General features: G+C 41.0%; 1 protein-coding gene across 37 annotated transcripts in view; it reads left to right on the top strand.

Annotated features, from left to right (window-relative positions):
* RBFOX1 (RNA binding fox-1 homolog 1) overlaps positions 1 to 18,469 on the top strand; it is a 2,073,113-nt gene that overhangs the window by 1,948,517 nt on the left and 106,127 nt on the right. For 30 of the 37 annotated variants that reach the window (XM_086691381.1, XM_086691369.1, XM_086691382.1 and 27 more), the window contains 3 exons: positions 5,888 to 5,980; positions 7,791 to 7,851; positions 17,267 to 17,320. In XM_086691381.1, the coding sequence (XP_086547507.1) occupies positions 5,888 to 5,980; positions 7,791 to 7,851; positions 17,267 to 17,320 (208 nt within the window). The remainder of the gene's footprint in view (positions 1 to 5,887; positions 5,981 to 7,790; positions 7,852 to 17,266; positions 17,321 to 18,469) is intronic. The other 7 variants (XM_086691386.1, XM_086691383.1, XM_086691401.1 and 4 more) reach the window with 1 other exon arrangement.

Genomic DNA, 18,469 nt, shown 5'->3' with positions numbered 1-18,469 from the left:
CCAGGGGCACCCGGCTGGCTCAGTCCGTTGAGCCAGTGACTCTTGATCTCAGGGTTATGAGTTTGAGCCCCACATTGGGTGTAGAGATTACTCAAAAATAAAATCTTTAAAAAAGGAAAGAAAAGGGGCACCTGGGTGGCTCTGTAGGTTAGACGTCCGACTTCGGCTCAGATCATGATCTCGCAGTCTGGGAATTCGAGCCCCGCATCAGGCTCTGTGCTGACAGCTCAGAGCCCGGAGCCTGCTTCAGATTCTGTGTCTCCCTCTCTCTCTGCCCCCCACTCACACTCTGTCTCTCAAAAATGAGTAAATGTTAAAAAAAAATTTTAAAAATAAAAAGAAAAGCAAAAAATGTACATGGCCTAATCCCTTTCACTCAGGCCTGATGCGTTCCTGGCAAAATCCTAGAAGATGACCCGGAAATGTTGGCCAACTTCCTTCTAATCCTGAGTCTGTAATTCTACTGCTTTTAAAGACTGCCTTTTTTAAAATTTATATTTAATTTATATTTTGTTTTGTAACGTTTGCCCGTTGGAAAAAGCTATCTAATTCCTTTCGAGAGCTGTTTTGGGACATTAGAAGAATATCGTTTGCTATTTTGAAAGTACAGTGGAGGTACTATTTTTAATACTTCCCCCGTCATTGCCGTGATTAGCCTGTCTCTGGGGCTTTAGCAATGAAGACCAGTTAAGTTTGCTGCATCCAGAGACTGACTTTGTGAACCTGCTTTTTCCTTTTGATTAGGAGACATCAAAAATAGCCTCTCTGGCTGGGTATGCTTCCTCGGAAACAACCCGTCTTGCAGGTGCTAACTGGAGTGTCATCCAGACAGTCCTTTGGGGCACCTGCTAAATAGGGACAGCAGCTCACACGAGGACATTTTTCATACTTGGCATCATCCTTTACAGGAAAGGGCCCTATTTAAAGGAACATTGCCATTTAAATAGTTGAGGAACCTGAACCATTGTGAGGACCTCATTTTCATCATTTGGTGCAGGAGAAGCAGCCAGGGGAAGTGGGTGGCCCTTAAGAGCTAGGAGCTCACCTTCTGGCCATTCTCTTTGGAGACGGTCCCCGAGGCAGGTCCTGCAGTGCCCAGTGAGTACGGCTGTATGTTGGGGATATTTGGGGGTGAAGGGGTGTGCATGTTCATATACCTTATACAAACACAGACAGTGCCTATGTTATCCTGAGAATGTAGAGCATAAATGTATACACAGGTAGCATGTATACGGGGAAACCACATTTTAAAAAGACGTGCCAGACTTTGAAAATAAGAATATGATAGCATTTAGGGGTCAGAGATCTTAAATTTTTTTTTTCCTTTATGAGATTTAAAAACATTTTGCTTAGCTCTAAAGTATTGTGTTTGGGGGATACAGCCAGATAGAGCTACTTCCTTTTTTTTAATGTTTATTTATTTATTTTGAGAGAGAGAGGGGGCAGGGGAGGGGAAGAGAGAGGAGGAGAGAGAGAATCCTAAGCAGGCTGTGCACTGTCGGCATGGAGCTCAACGTGGGACTCGAACCCATGAACTGTGAGATCATGACCTGGGCCAGAACCAAGAGTCGGATGCTTAACGGACTCAGTCCCCCAGGCGCCCCTAGCGCGTAATACATGTAGGAAGTATACGGTCTGATCTTTGATTCCGTAGCTACCTGTGAGGACTGGTTCCCTTCCAGGTACGAGAAGACAGGTGAATTCATGGTAAGGGAAACAGAAGTGCTTCCTGTCCTCAGAGATTTTCCTGAGTAGTTGGCGGGGGTGGGGGGGGGGTGCAGGGAGGGCACCCAAATGCAATATTGCAGGCTGTGCTGTGTGGCACGTAAGAGGCTACTGAGAAGCCAAGCAGGCAGACCCGTGTTGTGAGGGGTGGTAAGGCTTCTGGGAAGAAGGGACATTTAAGCTGCGAGTGAACTTTCTCATGAGTAGGAGTTTCCCAGGGAAGGGAAGGAGGTAGGTCAGGTGGTCTTCCTGGGAGAAGGAGCTGTGTGTGCAGAGGTGAGTGGGAAGAAGTGAGCTGTGAAACTCTTAGTCCCCCAGAAAAATGAATCTTTAGAGTGGTATCAGCAGCCACCTCTTCTAGACAGGTCTTTGCACCAGCAACTAGAGGAGTTGGGTTTTCACCTAAGATGAAAACAATAGCATACTCTTCAGTCCTGGGTGCTTCAGAGCCTTGATTTAACATACAAAATGTTATTTTTGCATTGATACAAAAAGGAAGGTATCCCCCAAACAACAACGACGACGACGACAAAAAGAAGGTATGACCTACCCATATACCTCAAAACCAAAATGGAAAAATAATTGAGATATGGGAAGGTCAGAATTCACGAGTCACGAAAGACTTTTTTTTTATGTCTATTTATTTTTTGAGAGAGAGAGAGAAAGAGAGAGCAAGCAGGGGAGGGGTTAGAGAGAGAGGGAGACAGAATCCCAAGCAGACCCCGTCACGTCAGCACAGAGCCTGATGTGGGGCTCGAACTCAAGAACTGTGATATCGTGACCTGAGTGGAAATCAAGAGTCAGATGCTTAACTGACTGGCACACCCAGGTGCCCCAGATTCACCAAAGGCTTTAAAACAAGCAAGTCACACTGGCCTTGCAGCCCATCTTGAGAGCCCCGTTATTGTGCACACATTACCAGGTCTCTTAGTCAGCTTTGTGCCTTCTCTCTGCTCCAGCCATCTCCTGAGGTGGCCCTGGGACCAGTGCCTCTCCTGCAGCAAAGACCATGTCCCTCCGCTCTGTGGGCCCCATGCGCTTGAGATCTGCACCCCCTTCCCATGCTCTCAGGCCAAGTCCAAAACATGCTTCTTCCATTTCCCCTCTTTAAGTCTGAGATAAAAATATCCAGAATGTTTTTAAGAACTCCACATTGTGCTTCCTTGAGATAAAAACCTGACCCTGATGTAGGTTAAAAGAAGTAACCTCAGCACTGGTCTTGGACTTACCCAGCACCTGCACTTGGCCGAGAGGGTACCTAAAAACTGCCAAGTCACTGGCATCTCCCCCCAGATGAGAATTCTGGCAGTCTTCTGGCCCAGGGAGGCCATATCACTTCTTGCCTGTGGGGAGGTGTGACTGTCCAATGGAAAAGGTAGGACAGTCCCTTTGGTATTTGGGGACTGTCTCTGGAATAAGCACTTCTGAACCTGACTTTGTAGAATCTTAACTAGTCATCTCAACAGCAGGAAAGAGGTATTGAGGACCTCAAAGAAAAAGAGAGAGAGAGAGAGGGAGAGACGTTTAGCAGAAAGTGAGAGTAAGAATAAGAATCCATATATTTAGTATCTTATTTTAAGACGAAGGGAGAACTTAGGAAGGTAGGGAGCCACTTGCTTTGTAGTTTACGAACTTTCCATGGGATTCTAAACCTATTTCTATCTCCACCTTCGTGTGTCCCTGATGCACGTAGTGCTGATTTTAAGCCAGTATCGTCTGCCTTGGAGCCAGACAAGAATCATGATGACGTGATTCTTTGGGATGACGTTTGGCAGGTGGGTCGAATGTTCCGTTTTCCCAGGCGCTGTGATGCTAATGATTAGTACCCACGGATAGCAATGAGGCCACAGAACCCTCCATTGATAAGACTTGGACTGTGCATTTTCTTTGTTTGCTAGGGAGAGAATTTTCCCTGCTATAGCCAGAGTCCTCGCTGCCCTTATCTGTTAGATGTATGACATTCTGTGCATGCTAAGTGGTTAGGTTTTGAGGGGAGGAAGTGGACATTGCCATAAGATAATGGCTGTACCCCTGCACTTTGGATCTGAATAAGCAAGTCAGATAGATATCCACCTCCAAAACTCACACCTCTCCATCGGCTGCTCCCTGGAAGTAGGCAACGTAGTATTCCACCTCATACAATGAACCGAAACTGTGTTTGGATGGTGCCTGGTGATAGCAGAGGCCATGGAAATGGAGTTGCTGGACCACACAGTAGCTTTTTCAACAAACAGATTTGGAGCTCTGATCAGGTAGCTGTGAGCCCTGTCAGGACTCTACTTAATACACTGTATTCCCCAGTTTCTTTCATTGTGCAACCAAGTTTGGGACCCACTGGCCAAGAGTCAGAGCCATTAATAGAGCAAACCCCCCAAATTGTGTCTTTAGTCCATTGAAGGGTTATTATTTCAAAACTAATCAGTTCGCCAGTATATTTGGATACCTAATGTGGGTATGAGACCAAGAAGGCCCTTCTGTTATAGAGCATAAAGTCTCATATTGATCAAATAATCCAGACTTGTCCTACTCACAGATCCTCACTGTGGGAAAGATTATGAAAGATTCTTCAGTCTAGTCCTCCAAAGTAAAGCTGCTTCTATTTTTTCCCATTGAGTTCTGTCACATAATCACTTAATTTAGCTTGAGTGCATCCACACCTGGTATCTTCTACCCATGAGCCCATATTGATGTTGGAAAGTCCTCACTCAGGCAGACCATGGGGCAACACCTCTCTTAACACCCTGAGGTTTGGCAGTTGCTTTAGCAACCTAGTGAGGGGTTGGGCGTTAGCACCAGCTGGTTAAGGATCACTTATTATTTGTAATTACTGTCTATTTCATTAATGAGACTGGACATCAAACTGCCCCAGTTAAGCTTAAAACCAGCTGTCCCTTTACTGACGTTTACTCAGTTCCAAATAGGAATCCCAACACACTGCATTGTCTCACCCAGTTTACGCTGTGAGAACCAGAGCAAGTTGGGCAAATTTACGCTGGAATGGTTTCAAAAGGTTGGTGTATATTTCTGAACAAGATGTACAAATATTTTTAGGGGTTTTAAAAATAATGTGTCATATTTTCTGTACTCTTCTTAGGAACAGTGTCAGTGAAGAAAAAAAGGTGGCTTTTGACAATGTGACGTTTAGTGGGGTTGTTTTTCGAGGCTGAAATATTAAAACAAAGTATGCCAGTGGCGAAGTACAGGGTCTAGTCTAATTTGTTACCTATCAGTAAGAGAGGAAGTGTCCAGAGTGTTACTGTGAATAACGTTCTATGAACAAAAGCTTCTTTATTTTCTACCTGTTGATTTGAGAAATGAATATCAAGATAAGGTGTTAGAACGTTACAGTATATGTATACACATTTCCCTTTTTGGTTAATGAAGTAGCCTGGAAAGTTAATAGATACAGAAGGACAAATGTTTTTGAGGCGGGGTGGGGGTAATTAATACAAAAAAAGTTACTTGAACTGTTTGCATTGTTATTAATCCATTGATATTTATTTCAATTCATTTCATGTGATTATTTTGTTTATTAGATCAAAGAGTTTGAGATTTATTATAAAAAAAGGTCTTTCCTTTTTTTTAGGCTTCTAATTTTTATTTTTGAGAAGTAAAGGCTGTAAACTTGACCAATTTGAATAACCCTAAAACTGCATGAACGAGAGATGTTCTTAAAACCACACGGCATGACTCTGTAGGCAATGTTAGAAGATTTTGGCATTCATTGTTGAATTTCGTGCACACGTTTTATTTTATTTTATTCTTAATTTGCATGTCCAGAAAGCGGTTCCTTTTTTCCTCCCCCCCCACCCCCCCGTTATTTCATTTTCTTCTCTGTGAAGACACTGTAAATTGATTTGGATCTCATCTCCTTTCTGTTAGAGTTATTTTCTTCTGTAGTGTCATGTAGAGAGGTATCTTTGGTATCCTTCTTTGAATTCTTCAGGGGGTTACAGATCACGGGTGACAGAAAAAAAAATCTCGTTCACATGTGTCGCTTACTTATTGCACACCTTCGTATCCTTATAATTTCTCTAATTTGCATGTTACAGAACTGAAGCCAGGACAAGCAATAGAACTTAAAGCGAGAGAACGTTCCGCAGTGGTCGTTGACTGGAATAATAATCTGCATGTTGTTTTCCCTTTTCCCTCCTGCATGCAGGGATTTGGTTTCGTAACTTTCGAAAATAGTGCCGATGCGGACAGGGCGAGGGAGAAATTACACGGCACCGTGGTAGAGGGCCGTAAAATCGAGGTGCATGTCCAAAATATTTTCCTTTTCATCTTTTTCATAAATGTCTGCTTCGCGCTCATTCGTCGTGCCAGATGCATCACCGTGTGTTGTATGTGACCCTGTTCCCTCCTCACTGTTTATATATATATATATATATTTATATATAAAAAGGAAAACTGGCCTTACTTTTTTTTTTTTAAATTTTACTTTATCCTGTCATTCTTATTACTGATGAAAAGGTGAATGGCAATAAGGGAGACACAGGAAAGGTTAATCGGAACTTTTTTTTTTTTTTTTTTAATTTTCTGTGTTTTATCATTAATGGGTGCAATAGAGTCCCAGCCAGGGGAGACAGAGTGCAAAACAAGACAAAATACAGAGCAGTTTCTTTTTTTTTTTTTCTTTTTATCCTTTTTTTTTTCCTTTTCTTTTCTCTTTCCACTGCAGGGTTGACGAGGGATCCACAGTGGTGTCCAAATTGAGCCAAATGGTGAAAGCAGAGTAGCATTTGAATGTACAATTGTTTTTTGTTTTGTTTTGTTTTTTTAAATGAGAGGTCTTTGTCACTGAACCTTTCATTTTTTTTTTTTTTTAAACAAGCCAGTTGGAATCTTTGTATCATTTTGATAATAAAGTGAATAACCAACAGGATTTCCTGTTCAATATCTGGCCCCTTTTCACTGAAAAAAAAAATAATAATGAATAAATATTAAAAAATGCTAAAATTTCGATACTCAGAATCTACTCTTTCTACCACTGGATCTCCCTCAACCTGGCCACAGGGTTATATTTGTTAAAACTTAAAAAAAAAAAATACCAGTTAAAAATGCTTTAGTCTTTGGAGTAAGATGTTGCATATTTTGCCTTTCATTTTCCCCCCCCTCGACGATAACGCTTAGGCCCCTCACCAAACTCTCAGTAACCATGGTAACTGTATACAAACCCATGCTGGCGATGGTGGTGAATGGTAAGTGGTGAAGTCCATCTGCCGCTTGACGTATTTAGTGCTGATTATCTATATACATATATATACCACGTGGATTTTTTTGACTTGTCGTATTAAGTTTTCTTGATGCTCTATTTTTTTGGGTACCGGTACGCCTGTAATTGAGTGTACGTTCTAAGCGAGCCTGGGAGGCACTGATTGGATTGGGATATGACAGTGCACATCTTACTCAGATTGTTAACTCCATATTGTGTTAAACGATGCACCCTCTTTTATCCTTTTGTTAGCTGTGACTTTCAAGCTTGAATGATCTTGTTAATTCTTGCTATGTCAAAGGCTCTTGTTCCTAGTGTTGAATGCTAGATGTTGCTTCCCCGATGGTTCTTCCTTCCTAAAGTGTTGCACACGGCTAAATCTTGTTTGTCCCTTTTTTTCTTTTCTTTTTTTTTTTTTGTTTTTTGTTTTTTGACATTTATGTTCCCTTGTACCTTGTCTCTTCCCCCTTCTACTCCACTGCATGTTCCTTCATATGAATTTTATTTTGTGTTTAAAAATATTTATTGTTTCTGTGTTACCATGGAGTACATGCATGCTTTTCAATCTTCAATTATGCAGTTCCTTTTAATTTGCTTTTACTGTCTCCTTATTAAACTTTTAAATGATATGACATTGCTTTATTGAAATGATTTGTAAGTTAAAATGGTTATGAAGTAAATGTAATTATAAAAATGTATGATTTTGTTATGCATCTACTGCCTTTTATAAATTAAAATGCATTTTAGTTTTTTTTTTTTAAATAAGTAATCACAGTCATAATGCATGCAACTAATTGAACTGTGGGCCAGTCCTAGCATTTGTGCTCATTTGAGTTTTCTATGTACGTAGGTAAATAATGCCACAGCACGTGTAATGACAAATAAAAAGACTGTCAACCCTTATACAAATGGTAAGTAGAGATTGGCCTTCAACAAGCAATCATCTCTACCTCTGAATCTATTCAATGATGTAACCGGGGGATATGTTTCAACAAGCCACAGTCGCCTCACAGTGGCTCCCGTGCCCTAACTGCTGACCTGCTACAGTGAACCACCTGCATTGATCAGATACTTTTCAGGGACGACACATACTCAGGGTGAGCACTGAGGCAGGGACAGAGTTGTCCGATTGCCACGTAGTCCCCGTGAAGCTATTGTGACACCGTCTGCCAGTGAGACTTCAATAATCATTCTTTAAACAAGATCATTTCAGGGCAGAGGCAAGTTTCATTTTCGGGTAGAGCGTACATGCCCTTCCTCCAGTCCCTCTAGAATAACTCCCATTTGCCCATTTGGAGTGAGATACAAGTAATTATTCAGGGTTACCTGGGTCACTTAATTTGCTGTTATTATAGTAAGTTGAGGGAGAATGGAGGTTTGGTGTGTTTCCTCCCCACCCCCCCCCCAACCTCCTTGTTGATCCTTAGTCATTTCTGGAAGAGGGACAGCAGAATTTGGTTCTGGCATTGAGTCTGCTCTGGAGATACTAGGATTTTAAATGGCTTGGAGGGTGCTTCCTGCTGAGCTCCATAGCATGAGTGCGGTTTTTCTGTTTCTCTGGGTTGCCCAGTGCTGTTTGGGGACAGATATAGATGTTGCTGTATACTGCAGACCCCTTCAGGACAACGTATCTCTACTCGCACTAACCAAGAAGCTGTCTCAGAATTCCTCATAATAAGATCTCGCATCTGTACAAGAATTGAAAAGTTCCACCATTTTGATTCTGTAATCCTTCTCAGAATACATCTCTCTTAAGATATATATGGGGGACAGGGGAAGCTGCCGGTATGCTAATCACATGCTTAATTGTGCCAAAAAGCTAGGTATGAATGTAATACAGTAGGTTTAATTATAACCACTCAGTGGAACATTATACCCACTAAAATGAGCAAGATAAGGAAGATGCAGGGCTTCCTGATGAATGAAATTTTTTCTTAATGAAAAGGTATAGCATGATTTCAACTACACTATGGAAGGCATTACGTCAAAATGCTCACGGTTGAGTTGAATTATAAGACTGGAAGATATTTTTCCTTTGTTTTGTAGGTTTTTAAAAAATAACATAGTTTTATTACTGTGATAAAGGAATGATATTTTCCATTTTTAACTTCTTAATTACATGTGCAACATGGAAATGCAGACTCATTTTTAAAAAAAAAGAAAAAATGAGAAAGAAACATTAAAGGAAAAGGTAAATATATTTTGAATAATGCCACTACCAGCTTGGTATTCTAGTTCCCCCTCGGAGAACACCACCATTAGATTATTGTGTGTAGTTTAACTTTGCTTTTTTATGCATGTATATGTAATATATATTTATAGTATTCACAGTATTGTGTATGTGCTTTTCATATAAATTATGTCATGGTGTGCACATCATTTTTAATTGGCTTTTATAAATCAATATGGAGTTCGTTTGATGTTAATACACAGACCAAACCCATTCTTTTTAGTGGTTACATAAGATTCCATGAAATGGATATATGGGTTTAGTCTTACCTTCCATACTGATTGACATTTAATTATTTAAAAAAAAATTTTTTTTACATTTATTTAATTTTGAGAGACAGAGAGAGACAGAGCACAAGTGGGAAGAGGAGAGAGAGAATGAGACAGAATCTAAAGCAGGCTCTAGGCTATGAGCTGTCAGCACAAAGCCCGACATGGGGCTTGAACTAATAAACTGCAAGATCATGACCTGAGCTGAAGTCAGACACTTAACCGACTGAGCCACCCAGGAGCCCCATTTTTTTGTTTCTGTTGTTAAAAACGGTAGTATTAGCATTTGTTAGTTTCGATTTTGGTTTTCCTTGTCTTGTGCCAATGGCTACCAATTGGGCTAAGTCAGTCCATTCCTATTTTTAAAGGGGGCCCATTACACAGAGAAATACTGTCAGTTTAGCAGTGTTCTAACTTGAAAGACCAGAGGATTTATCTATTCTGCTGACCCGGTTTCTAGCTGCAACAACATCCGAGACATGGCCTGAAAGGGAATAGAAAATTTCCACAACAGACTCTGAATGCCCAGTGCTGAAATGAAGCAAACTTCTGATTTGTATGTCATGAAGCCTTTCTACTTGGGTAAAAAGAAAAAACTCTGCAACTTGCCAGAGTTAATATGAGATGGCATTGACCCGACTATTGGCCATTTCCTTAAATTATGAAGTAGCAACTGTGTGCGTATGTGTGTGTGCATGCACACGTGCTTCCACGGCCACTGTCACACATGTGCAGAGGTGGTCAGGTGTACTGTTCACATGAGAAAATGAAGCAAGGGAAGCCAAATGTTATTCTGTAAGCCATATGGATGCATATTTATTTTAAAGAGTTATTGATCTGTGTCCCACCTCGGGGTTGAAAACTGGCCCCGTGGAATGTGGGGACACAATTCAAAACTCAGTCATTAACGGACACCTGGGTGGCTCAGTTGGTTAAACGTCCAATTTTAGCTCAGGTCATGAACTCGTGGTTCGTGAGTTTGAGCCCCGTGTCAGGCTCTGTGCTGACAGCTCAGAGCCTGGAGCCCGCTTCAGATTCTGTGTCTTCCCCTCTCTCTGCCCCTCCCATGCTCATGCTCTGTCTCTCTCTGTCTTTCAATAATAAATAAACATTTAAAGAAAAAAAAACCTCAGTCATTAATAGCCAACATCTCTGGAACACTGACTGTATGACATTCTGTTAAGCATTTTAAATGCACTGGGCCCACGTGAAATCCTCTAAAGAGGACATACTTATCCCTATTTTAAAGAGGCAAAAACTGAGGCTAGAAGAGATGAAGTCATTAGTGAAGTCTTTCTCTTTTATTATGAACAAAATCTTGTTACATTGCTTTCCCTCCATCATTTACAGAACTGCCCACAAATGGTAACTCACCACAGTAACAAAAAGATTGTTAAGCGTTCAGCCCAAATCCCTGCCAGATGTTGGCATAAACATCCCACATCCCATTCCAGGTAGCCATGCATTCTTAGCTTCCAGCAGTAAGTCATGTGTGTTTCTCATACATGTTTCTGAAAGGGGTCATTTGGAGGCTTGTCCCATCACATGGGCTGAGTGTAGGATGCAAGGGGTGGATGGACCATGACAAGCAGAATTTACTGAAGAAACAAATACAAACCCTAATTACATAAAGCAGCTGGTTTCTGTAGAGGACACCATGGTGACTTTCGGTATTCAAAAAAAAGCAGTTCTCAAAGCCTGTCCAGTCCACAATTCATTAGTATCATCACTACAGATAAACTGCCCCATAAATTGCAACATGATTTAACCGAAAAGATATGGGGTCCTCTCAGATCCTCAGCAAGAGTGACTATGTTATGAGGGAATATTATCACCACAAAAAAGGAAGGAAGGGAGGAAAGAAGGAAGGAAAAGAAGAAAGAAAGAAAGAAAGAAAGAAAGAAAGAAAGAAAGAAAGAAGAGAGATGATGAATATGTAAATTAGCTTGATTGTGTGCATATTTTACAACATATATGTAATATCAAATCAACAAGTCATACACCTTAAATACTTACAACTTTTAGTTGTCACTTATACCCCAGTAGAGCTAGAGGCAGGGAAGAGAAGATAAGTCAGGACCCACGAAGTCATGCTGAAATGAGAAAAATAAGTGACCAGTGAGATTCATATATTAGCCGTCTGATTTATCGTCACAAACCACCAACTTCCACTTTGGCGAATATAGCTTCTTAGGATCACCACATTGTGAGGTCATCTTCACATGGTGAAGTATCACTGTCGATGCTCCCATCACATTCATGCATTCCTTCAGTTATATGTCCAACAAGAGCTTAGGAAGCTGCAAACTTTCCAGTGCGAGTCACAGCAGACCCTAAATGCAAGTAGGTGCCTGGCTACGAGGCTCTGCTACACAGATAACAATCCCATCATCATGGTGTTCCATTTCCTAGGACATTTGCACTCAGATGTAGGAGAAGACTGTAGGATGACATACAGGGATCTGCAAACACTATCCAAGAGCTTCGCAAAGAGGGAACAGGGCTGCTTCTGTATTGTTGACTCCCCCTAAGGACAGCAGCCCTCAGACAGGAGCTGGGGTCCACTGTGTTCACTGCAGACCAAATGGTTGCAATGCAAAACAAGTTGAGAACCACATTCTCAGGGATTCTCTGGATGTTGGACAAGCCTGGGTGTTGGATGTGGCTCTTTTTTTTTTTTTTTCCTCAGATAGCTTAGGGAGGATGAAATTGGACCAAAAAATCCAAGACTATAGAGAGAGAAGTAGACTTTGTATCAGCTCTGCCTTTGACTGGCTACTGAACTGCAGGCGAGTCATTTAAACTCTCCACACACCAGTGTTCTCAAGTAGGAACTGAGTTATAATGGGACCTACTTTCTAGGGTATTTGTGCTTATTACGGAGATAAGTACTCGACACAGTCCCAGGGGTACAAAATGCCCTAAAAATTTAATTACACAATAATCTCAATAATAAGTAGTCATCTTCTTTTTTTCTGTAGATAGTAAGCTGAATTTCCTGATAGACATACTAATTTAAGGATCAAATATTCAGATGCCATCAGAGGCTAGCCGGTAAAATAGACGAGCAGGGAAGGTCTGAAAGACTCACATTCTTTTTTGCACTCTCATTTCTCTCATTTTCATACTGGGCAAAGCAAAATAGGTTTCTACTAGAAGAAAAAACGGGACAGGATAACAATAAAAGATTGTTAATATTTGGCCTCAAAGCCAGGCATATAATAGGGAGCAGGTATGTTTGTGGCTAACTGGGGGCTAAGTGGAGTGTCCCTGGTCACTTCTAGCAAATTTGTCCGTGTGGGATTCTGAATCAAAAAAATGGTTATTTCTACTAAACTTTCAAGAAAACCAGAAATCCTGTATCTTAGTGAAATCTAAACGTTGGCAATGAATATATGTTGAAAAAAAAACACCACCACCACAGCGGGTGAACCAAACACAATGTGCAAGTAACTGTTCATTTTGGGTATCACCTCATGCACCCTTTCAACTACCAAGTCCCTGGCATCCTCAGTTGATATCTTTGGAAAGCATTGGAACAGTTCTGGGAAACCCCAGTGGTGTATTTAAGGGTGCTTTCTTGAATATGTGTCTTCGATATCTAGCCCCACAAAGCCCTAAAGAAGACACATGCATTTTTTTTTTTTTTTTTTGCACATTCAGATTTGCCTTTTAACACCTAATGCAGCCATAGTTAACAGTGTTTTTCCACAGCTGGCTGCAGATGACCTTTGAGAAGCTAAATTTGAGGAGGGGGCTAGCTGATTTGGATGCAGCCCCTTGAGGCCCAGCCACAGAGGGGTCTCTATACACAGCTCCTGTGTCTGGTCTCTGCTCCATAGCCTTCTTGCATGGGGGGCCCTGCGAGGCTGGGAGCAGTGGGCTTTGTCAGCTGTTCTCTTTTGTTATAAGCCTCATTGTTCAGTTTAATGTCCTTGATCAAAATCTCTGAATTTGCAAGGCCTGAGGATGTACAGACTGCCTGAGAACTTAAAACCAGGATCATTTTGTCCATCTTCCTGACAGTGCAGGCTCCAGTCTCCAGCAGGGTTATCCCAAGGGTCTCTTCCAGGTACTGGAAGGAGTCACAGGGACTAGGAGGCTATTTGCATTCAATTTGCATACATTTACATAAGCCTGCATGAGTTTTGTAAGTCTGAGCAGGGGTGATTCTCAAGGTCTGTATTCTTATTTCCTCTGCCTTGAAGACAGTCACCCCTAACAGGGTCCTTCTTTATTAGATGTACATCAGGAAGCAGGTCATTGGAGGTTAGAAGGAGATAGAATCCTAGCCAAAAGGGAATGAGTCTATTAGAAAAAGCTCTCTATTCCTTCTGTTCCTTTAGAGCAAAACTTAAGTAAATATTTATGGAACACCAACCATTTGCAAAATGCAATTTTAGGTGCTGGGCATTCACACTGGACAGCAGTCCTGTTCATTTACCATTAATTTTAATGAAAGAGAATGGTTATAAAAACAACTGAGAACAAGCAAAGAAAGAAAAATAAAGATGAACCCAGGTAGTGGGTGCAGAAAACAAAACTGGAAATTGAATCGGTGTATAGCTGAAGGGGGAGGAGGTGGCCTTGAGTAGTCTGCCCCGGGAAGACACTAGAGACCCACATAACATCAGGTCAACTTTATCAGGAGTTGTGGAGAGTTCTCCAAGCACAGGGAGCAGTAGATATAATCTAGAATGATCTACATTGATGTAGAATGATCTTGGGTGGTTTTATAAAGATTTAAAAGTGCAGTGTCCCTTTGGTTTGGAGAGAAGGGAACCGTGCTATGAGATGGTGGCAGTGGAGAGGAATGGACATTAAGCACATGGAAACATCTTTTCAAAGTCTAACCAATAGGATCTTCTGGTGGATTGTAGGTGGGATATGAGAGTAAGGGGAGAATCAAGAAGTTATTTTTCAAGAGTTTTGTTTTGAGGAACCAAGCAGATGGAAGTGTCATTTGCTGACGTGGGGAGACTTGATGAGGAGCAGGCCGCAAGGGTGTAGGGAGGTGAGAAGTTGGGTTATCATGCCTGTGGTGTGGATCAAAAAGGCCTTTGTTTTCCCTACAGTGGAAGCAGAGCAGCGTTGTTTAGGAAGAAGGGCCAGTGACAGAGAGCAGGACAAAACCTGCACTAGTGCTCCCATACATTTCATTTTGCGGCTCACAGATTCCAAGCTGGTTTCTTGTGAAGGAGACCCTATCATTTACCTCCCTCAATAAATACTTGCAGACAGGAGATGGCATGTGTCTCCTGATGAGGCAGAATGCCTTTATATATTAAATGAAATTTTTCCATGAATAGACTTGGTAAACTGGTAGGTAGTTGGTAAGTTGGTAAATAGATAGATAGCGGCATTCAGTAGCCTGCTTTGGGAAGACAATGGAGGCCTAAATAAGATCAGATAAACTTTGTCAAGAGCTGATCAATGATGGATGGATAGATAGATAGATAGATAGAAACAGATGAGAGAGAAGGAGGATAGGGATAAATGATAATAGATGGATAGATGAATGGATAGATAGGTAGATCAATGGATGTACAGATAGGTCGGTATGTAGGTAGATAGATTATAGATAGATAGATAGATAGATAGATGAGAGAGAAGAAAGATAAAAAATGATGATGGATGGATGGATGGATGGATCGATCAATGGATATATAGACAGGTAGGTAAGTAGGTAGGTAGATAGATACATAGAAGGTTTCAAGGAAATGAGGAAAATAAAGGCAGATGAGAGAAACGTGATTTAAGATAGTCTTAGATACCTCTGAGAAATCTGTTTCTGTGAGAAAATGAAAGGCCATTGGCATAACTTAGAGTCTTGGAGAGTTCCATCAAAATTAATCAGTGGGTCAACATTCAGTGAATGGTGTGTCACAGGCCTGTGTGCAAAAGGGAGTATTTAAGGGACCTCATAAGGACATATACAAGAAACAAAATCTTACTTCACTAGTAACAAAAAGACCCTGTCTCCACTATCTGGAAAAGGTAGGGACATGAGCAGGGTGTAAGATGGGGAGCAAAAGGACGAAGAAAAAGAGTAATAAATTCATAACTTAATTATTCATTTAGTATGGGTCCTTATGTACTTCTTTCACAAATCTAGACTTCTGTGAAGGACTAGGGAAGGAGACCATTAAATATGTCGATATAATCCTGAAACTTTAATTTCAACCAGTTTTCTCTATTTTGGGCTTGATTCCAAGGTCTAGAAATGTAGACATTAGTTCCCATGTCCCCAGAAATTGGGTATTTTTTTTTTTTAGGAAGTAGTGGAATTTTAGTTGGTCAAACTGAAGTCATTTTCCACATTCATAAAACACATTTTCTGAAATGTGCCAGATAATTTTCATTTTTATATCACTATAGAAATTCCTATATGACAAGATGTGGTTAATGTAAGAGAGGAAGGTGTCAGTGTGACGTTTCAGAAACCGTTGGGGCAACACATCTCAGAATTTTATGTCTCTTTCTGGTGAAAATGGGGCCAGACATTTCTATTAATAAGCCTCCCAGGTATGCAAGCATAGCACTTTGAAAAATCCTATCTTAAGACCATCCTGGGGGCTGTAAAGTTGCCAGCTTATTCAAGTTGGATGAAAGCTCTTAGAAACAGAAAATTCTTGGAAAGTTGTAGAAAGTTCTTTGGTCCGTCCAGGGGCCTGTCTCTTGAGATATTGAACCTGTGTGTTCCTTAAAGGATGAGTAGATTGTGGCTACCTCTTGGCTGGTCTTACAGGTGCATCACTTAGGTCAGAAGATAGGATGTCCTACCCCTTCATCTGGGAAGAGCTTTCCATGTCAGAAATACCTTCTCTTACATCCCACCTTTCACCATTGCCTTTTCTCAGGAGCTTTTGCTAAAGGGCCCCAGGTGTTTTACCCTCAGCCCAAGGACACAAAGTTTTCCATAAAAGGCAGCACACCTGACCTTCTTTATCTTTCAGGAATTCTATTTAATGGATGTTTTCATAAAGACTTAGCAGCAGGAGCAGGAAATGATTACCAAACCCTAAAACGTGGCCATTCTTTGGAGGTTGTTCCCTAAATGATGCCCAATGGGTGTGTAATGTGCACAGCTTCTCAATTTGCAAATATTCTTGTATGTTCTTTTCTTGAGTAAAAGTTCCTAAGGGGCCAGGATTCATTTGACAGAAAATGCTCCATCCAGAACACTGGGAAAATTACAGGATTCTGTTCCTCTTATACACAGGTTGTTTGAAAGTTACCTTAGATATCATGCATTGATTAAGAATTTTTATGGTTCCTGAATGTGCTGAAATGTATTCCACACTTAATCTCTAGTGGATAAATGTCATTTTCTTTGGGATGTAAAAAGCACTTCGGAATTCTCTGGGTCATAATTAGGAATGACAATTATCAGAATATGTATCCGCAAAGAATTCTGTTTATGTGAGCTTTCAAATTTGGGGGGACTAAATGCAAAGGGGCATATGATGGATTACCTAGCAGTGATCCATGAAAGAAGACAAAAAATTTGCAATTATTATAGTGGTTCTAGAGAATATTAGCATGGGAGAAAATTAATCACCACATCATTTTCAAAAAGTTCACCTGTAGCTGGTCAATAGTTTCCATACTATTAACTTGTATTGGCAGCCAATCAAAGAAAGGCATAAATCTGCCTTCCCAGGTATAGGTTACAAATCATTTTTATGCATCCCCAGACTATATACCCTCTGAATATAAAATTAAAAATATATATATACACCACCCCATTTGATTTGTGTTTCGCTTGTAGTGATATGAGTTGTTGAATCAAATGTGATAATCATGTTTTTGTGTATTTGTTTTAAGGCTGGAAATTGAATCCAGTTGTGGGTGCGGTCTACAGCCCCGAATTCTATGCAGGTAAAAATTTCCTCTGTGCATGACTTCTTCTTCGTCTGTTCTCGATGTGTTTTGCCTGCTACTAGAGAATAGGTTTCATGAAATAATCTGAACCAAGTAAAATCCCTCTCCTCAGAAGTTCTGAGGGACTGTTGGTTTTTTTTTTTCCTAAAGCAAAACCAAAAGTGTTTAAAACCCTTTAAAAAATGAAGGGACATCACGTATGTGTGTTACACTGTGAGCTATGCGTGGAGCCCCTGCTCCTTATGATGTTTTCCATTGATTTTGCCTCAAAAAAGCATTGAGGCTTTGTTCAAGGGTATGTTGAACGAATGTGGAGCTGTTCTTGCCCAATTTTATTTAGTGTCCCTCCATGTGTTTTTCGCCATACGTTTCCGTGTGGGGTCACATTTTTTTTCCCAGCGAAGCTGAGTTGGCTCACTTATTCCAATAATGTGGCAGTGAGTTGAAATTGCCAAGAGAAGGATTATTTAGAAAACGAAAAAAAAAAAGAAGTGGTCTTTCTTTCTCCATGCATCACATTTCCTTAGCAATTCCATATTCCTCTCTGCCCTGCCCTTCCGAGGGAAGTCTCTCCCCTTGGCCCTTCCCTGCTACCCTCTAGCTAGCGGTTGATCAGGAAATCTGTGTCGAAAACTTGGTCATCACATTTTGAGAGAGAATGACCCAGAAGAAGCAGTGGCTGAGACTGGTTCTGCTTGGCCTGTTACTTCTGCCTGTTATCGTGTTGTCCATTAACAAGGTTGCGTTTGGGGTGCCTGGGTGGCTCAGTCAGTTGAGCATCCGACTTTGGCTCAGGTCATGATCTCACACTGTGAGTTCGAGGCCCGCGTCGGACTCTGTGCTGGCAGCTCAGAGCCTGCAGCCTGCTTCAGATTCTGTGTCTCCCTCTCTCTCTTCTCCTCCCTGCTCATGCTCTGTCTCTGTCTCAAAAATAAATAAAAACATCTAAAAAAATAATAAAAAAAATAAAAAACAAGGTTGCGTTTAACACCTTAGAATTTTAGTAGTTTCCACGCGGGTATGGATAAGAACCCTTTCTTTGATGGGGCCCTTGCTCTTTAATAAGGAGAGATAAATGACCCGTTGGTCTAGATCCACTCACTTAGTGACCTCTTGATGGTAAGTAAGTCCTACCCCTTGCTTGGT

The sequence above is a fragment of the Puma concolor genome, chromosome E3 (genome assembly GCF_028749965.1).
Source record: "Puma concolor isolate L17-30 chromosome E3, mPumCon1.1.hap2, whole genome shotgun sequence".
NCBI lineage: Eukaryota > Metazoa > Chordata > Mammalia > Carnivora > Felidae > Puma > Puma concolor.
Note: the sequence above shows the minus strand (reverse complement) of the source record. Positions and strands in the feature narration are given on the sequence as shown.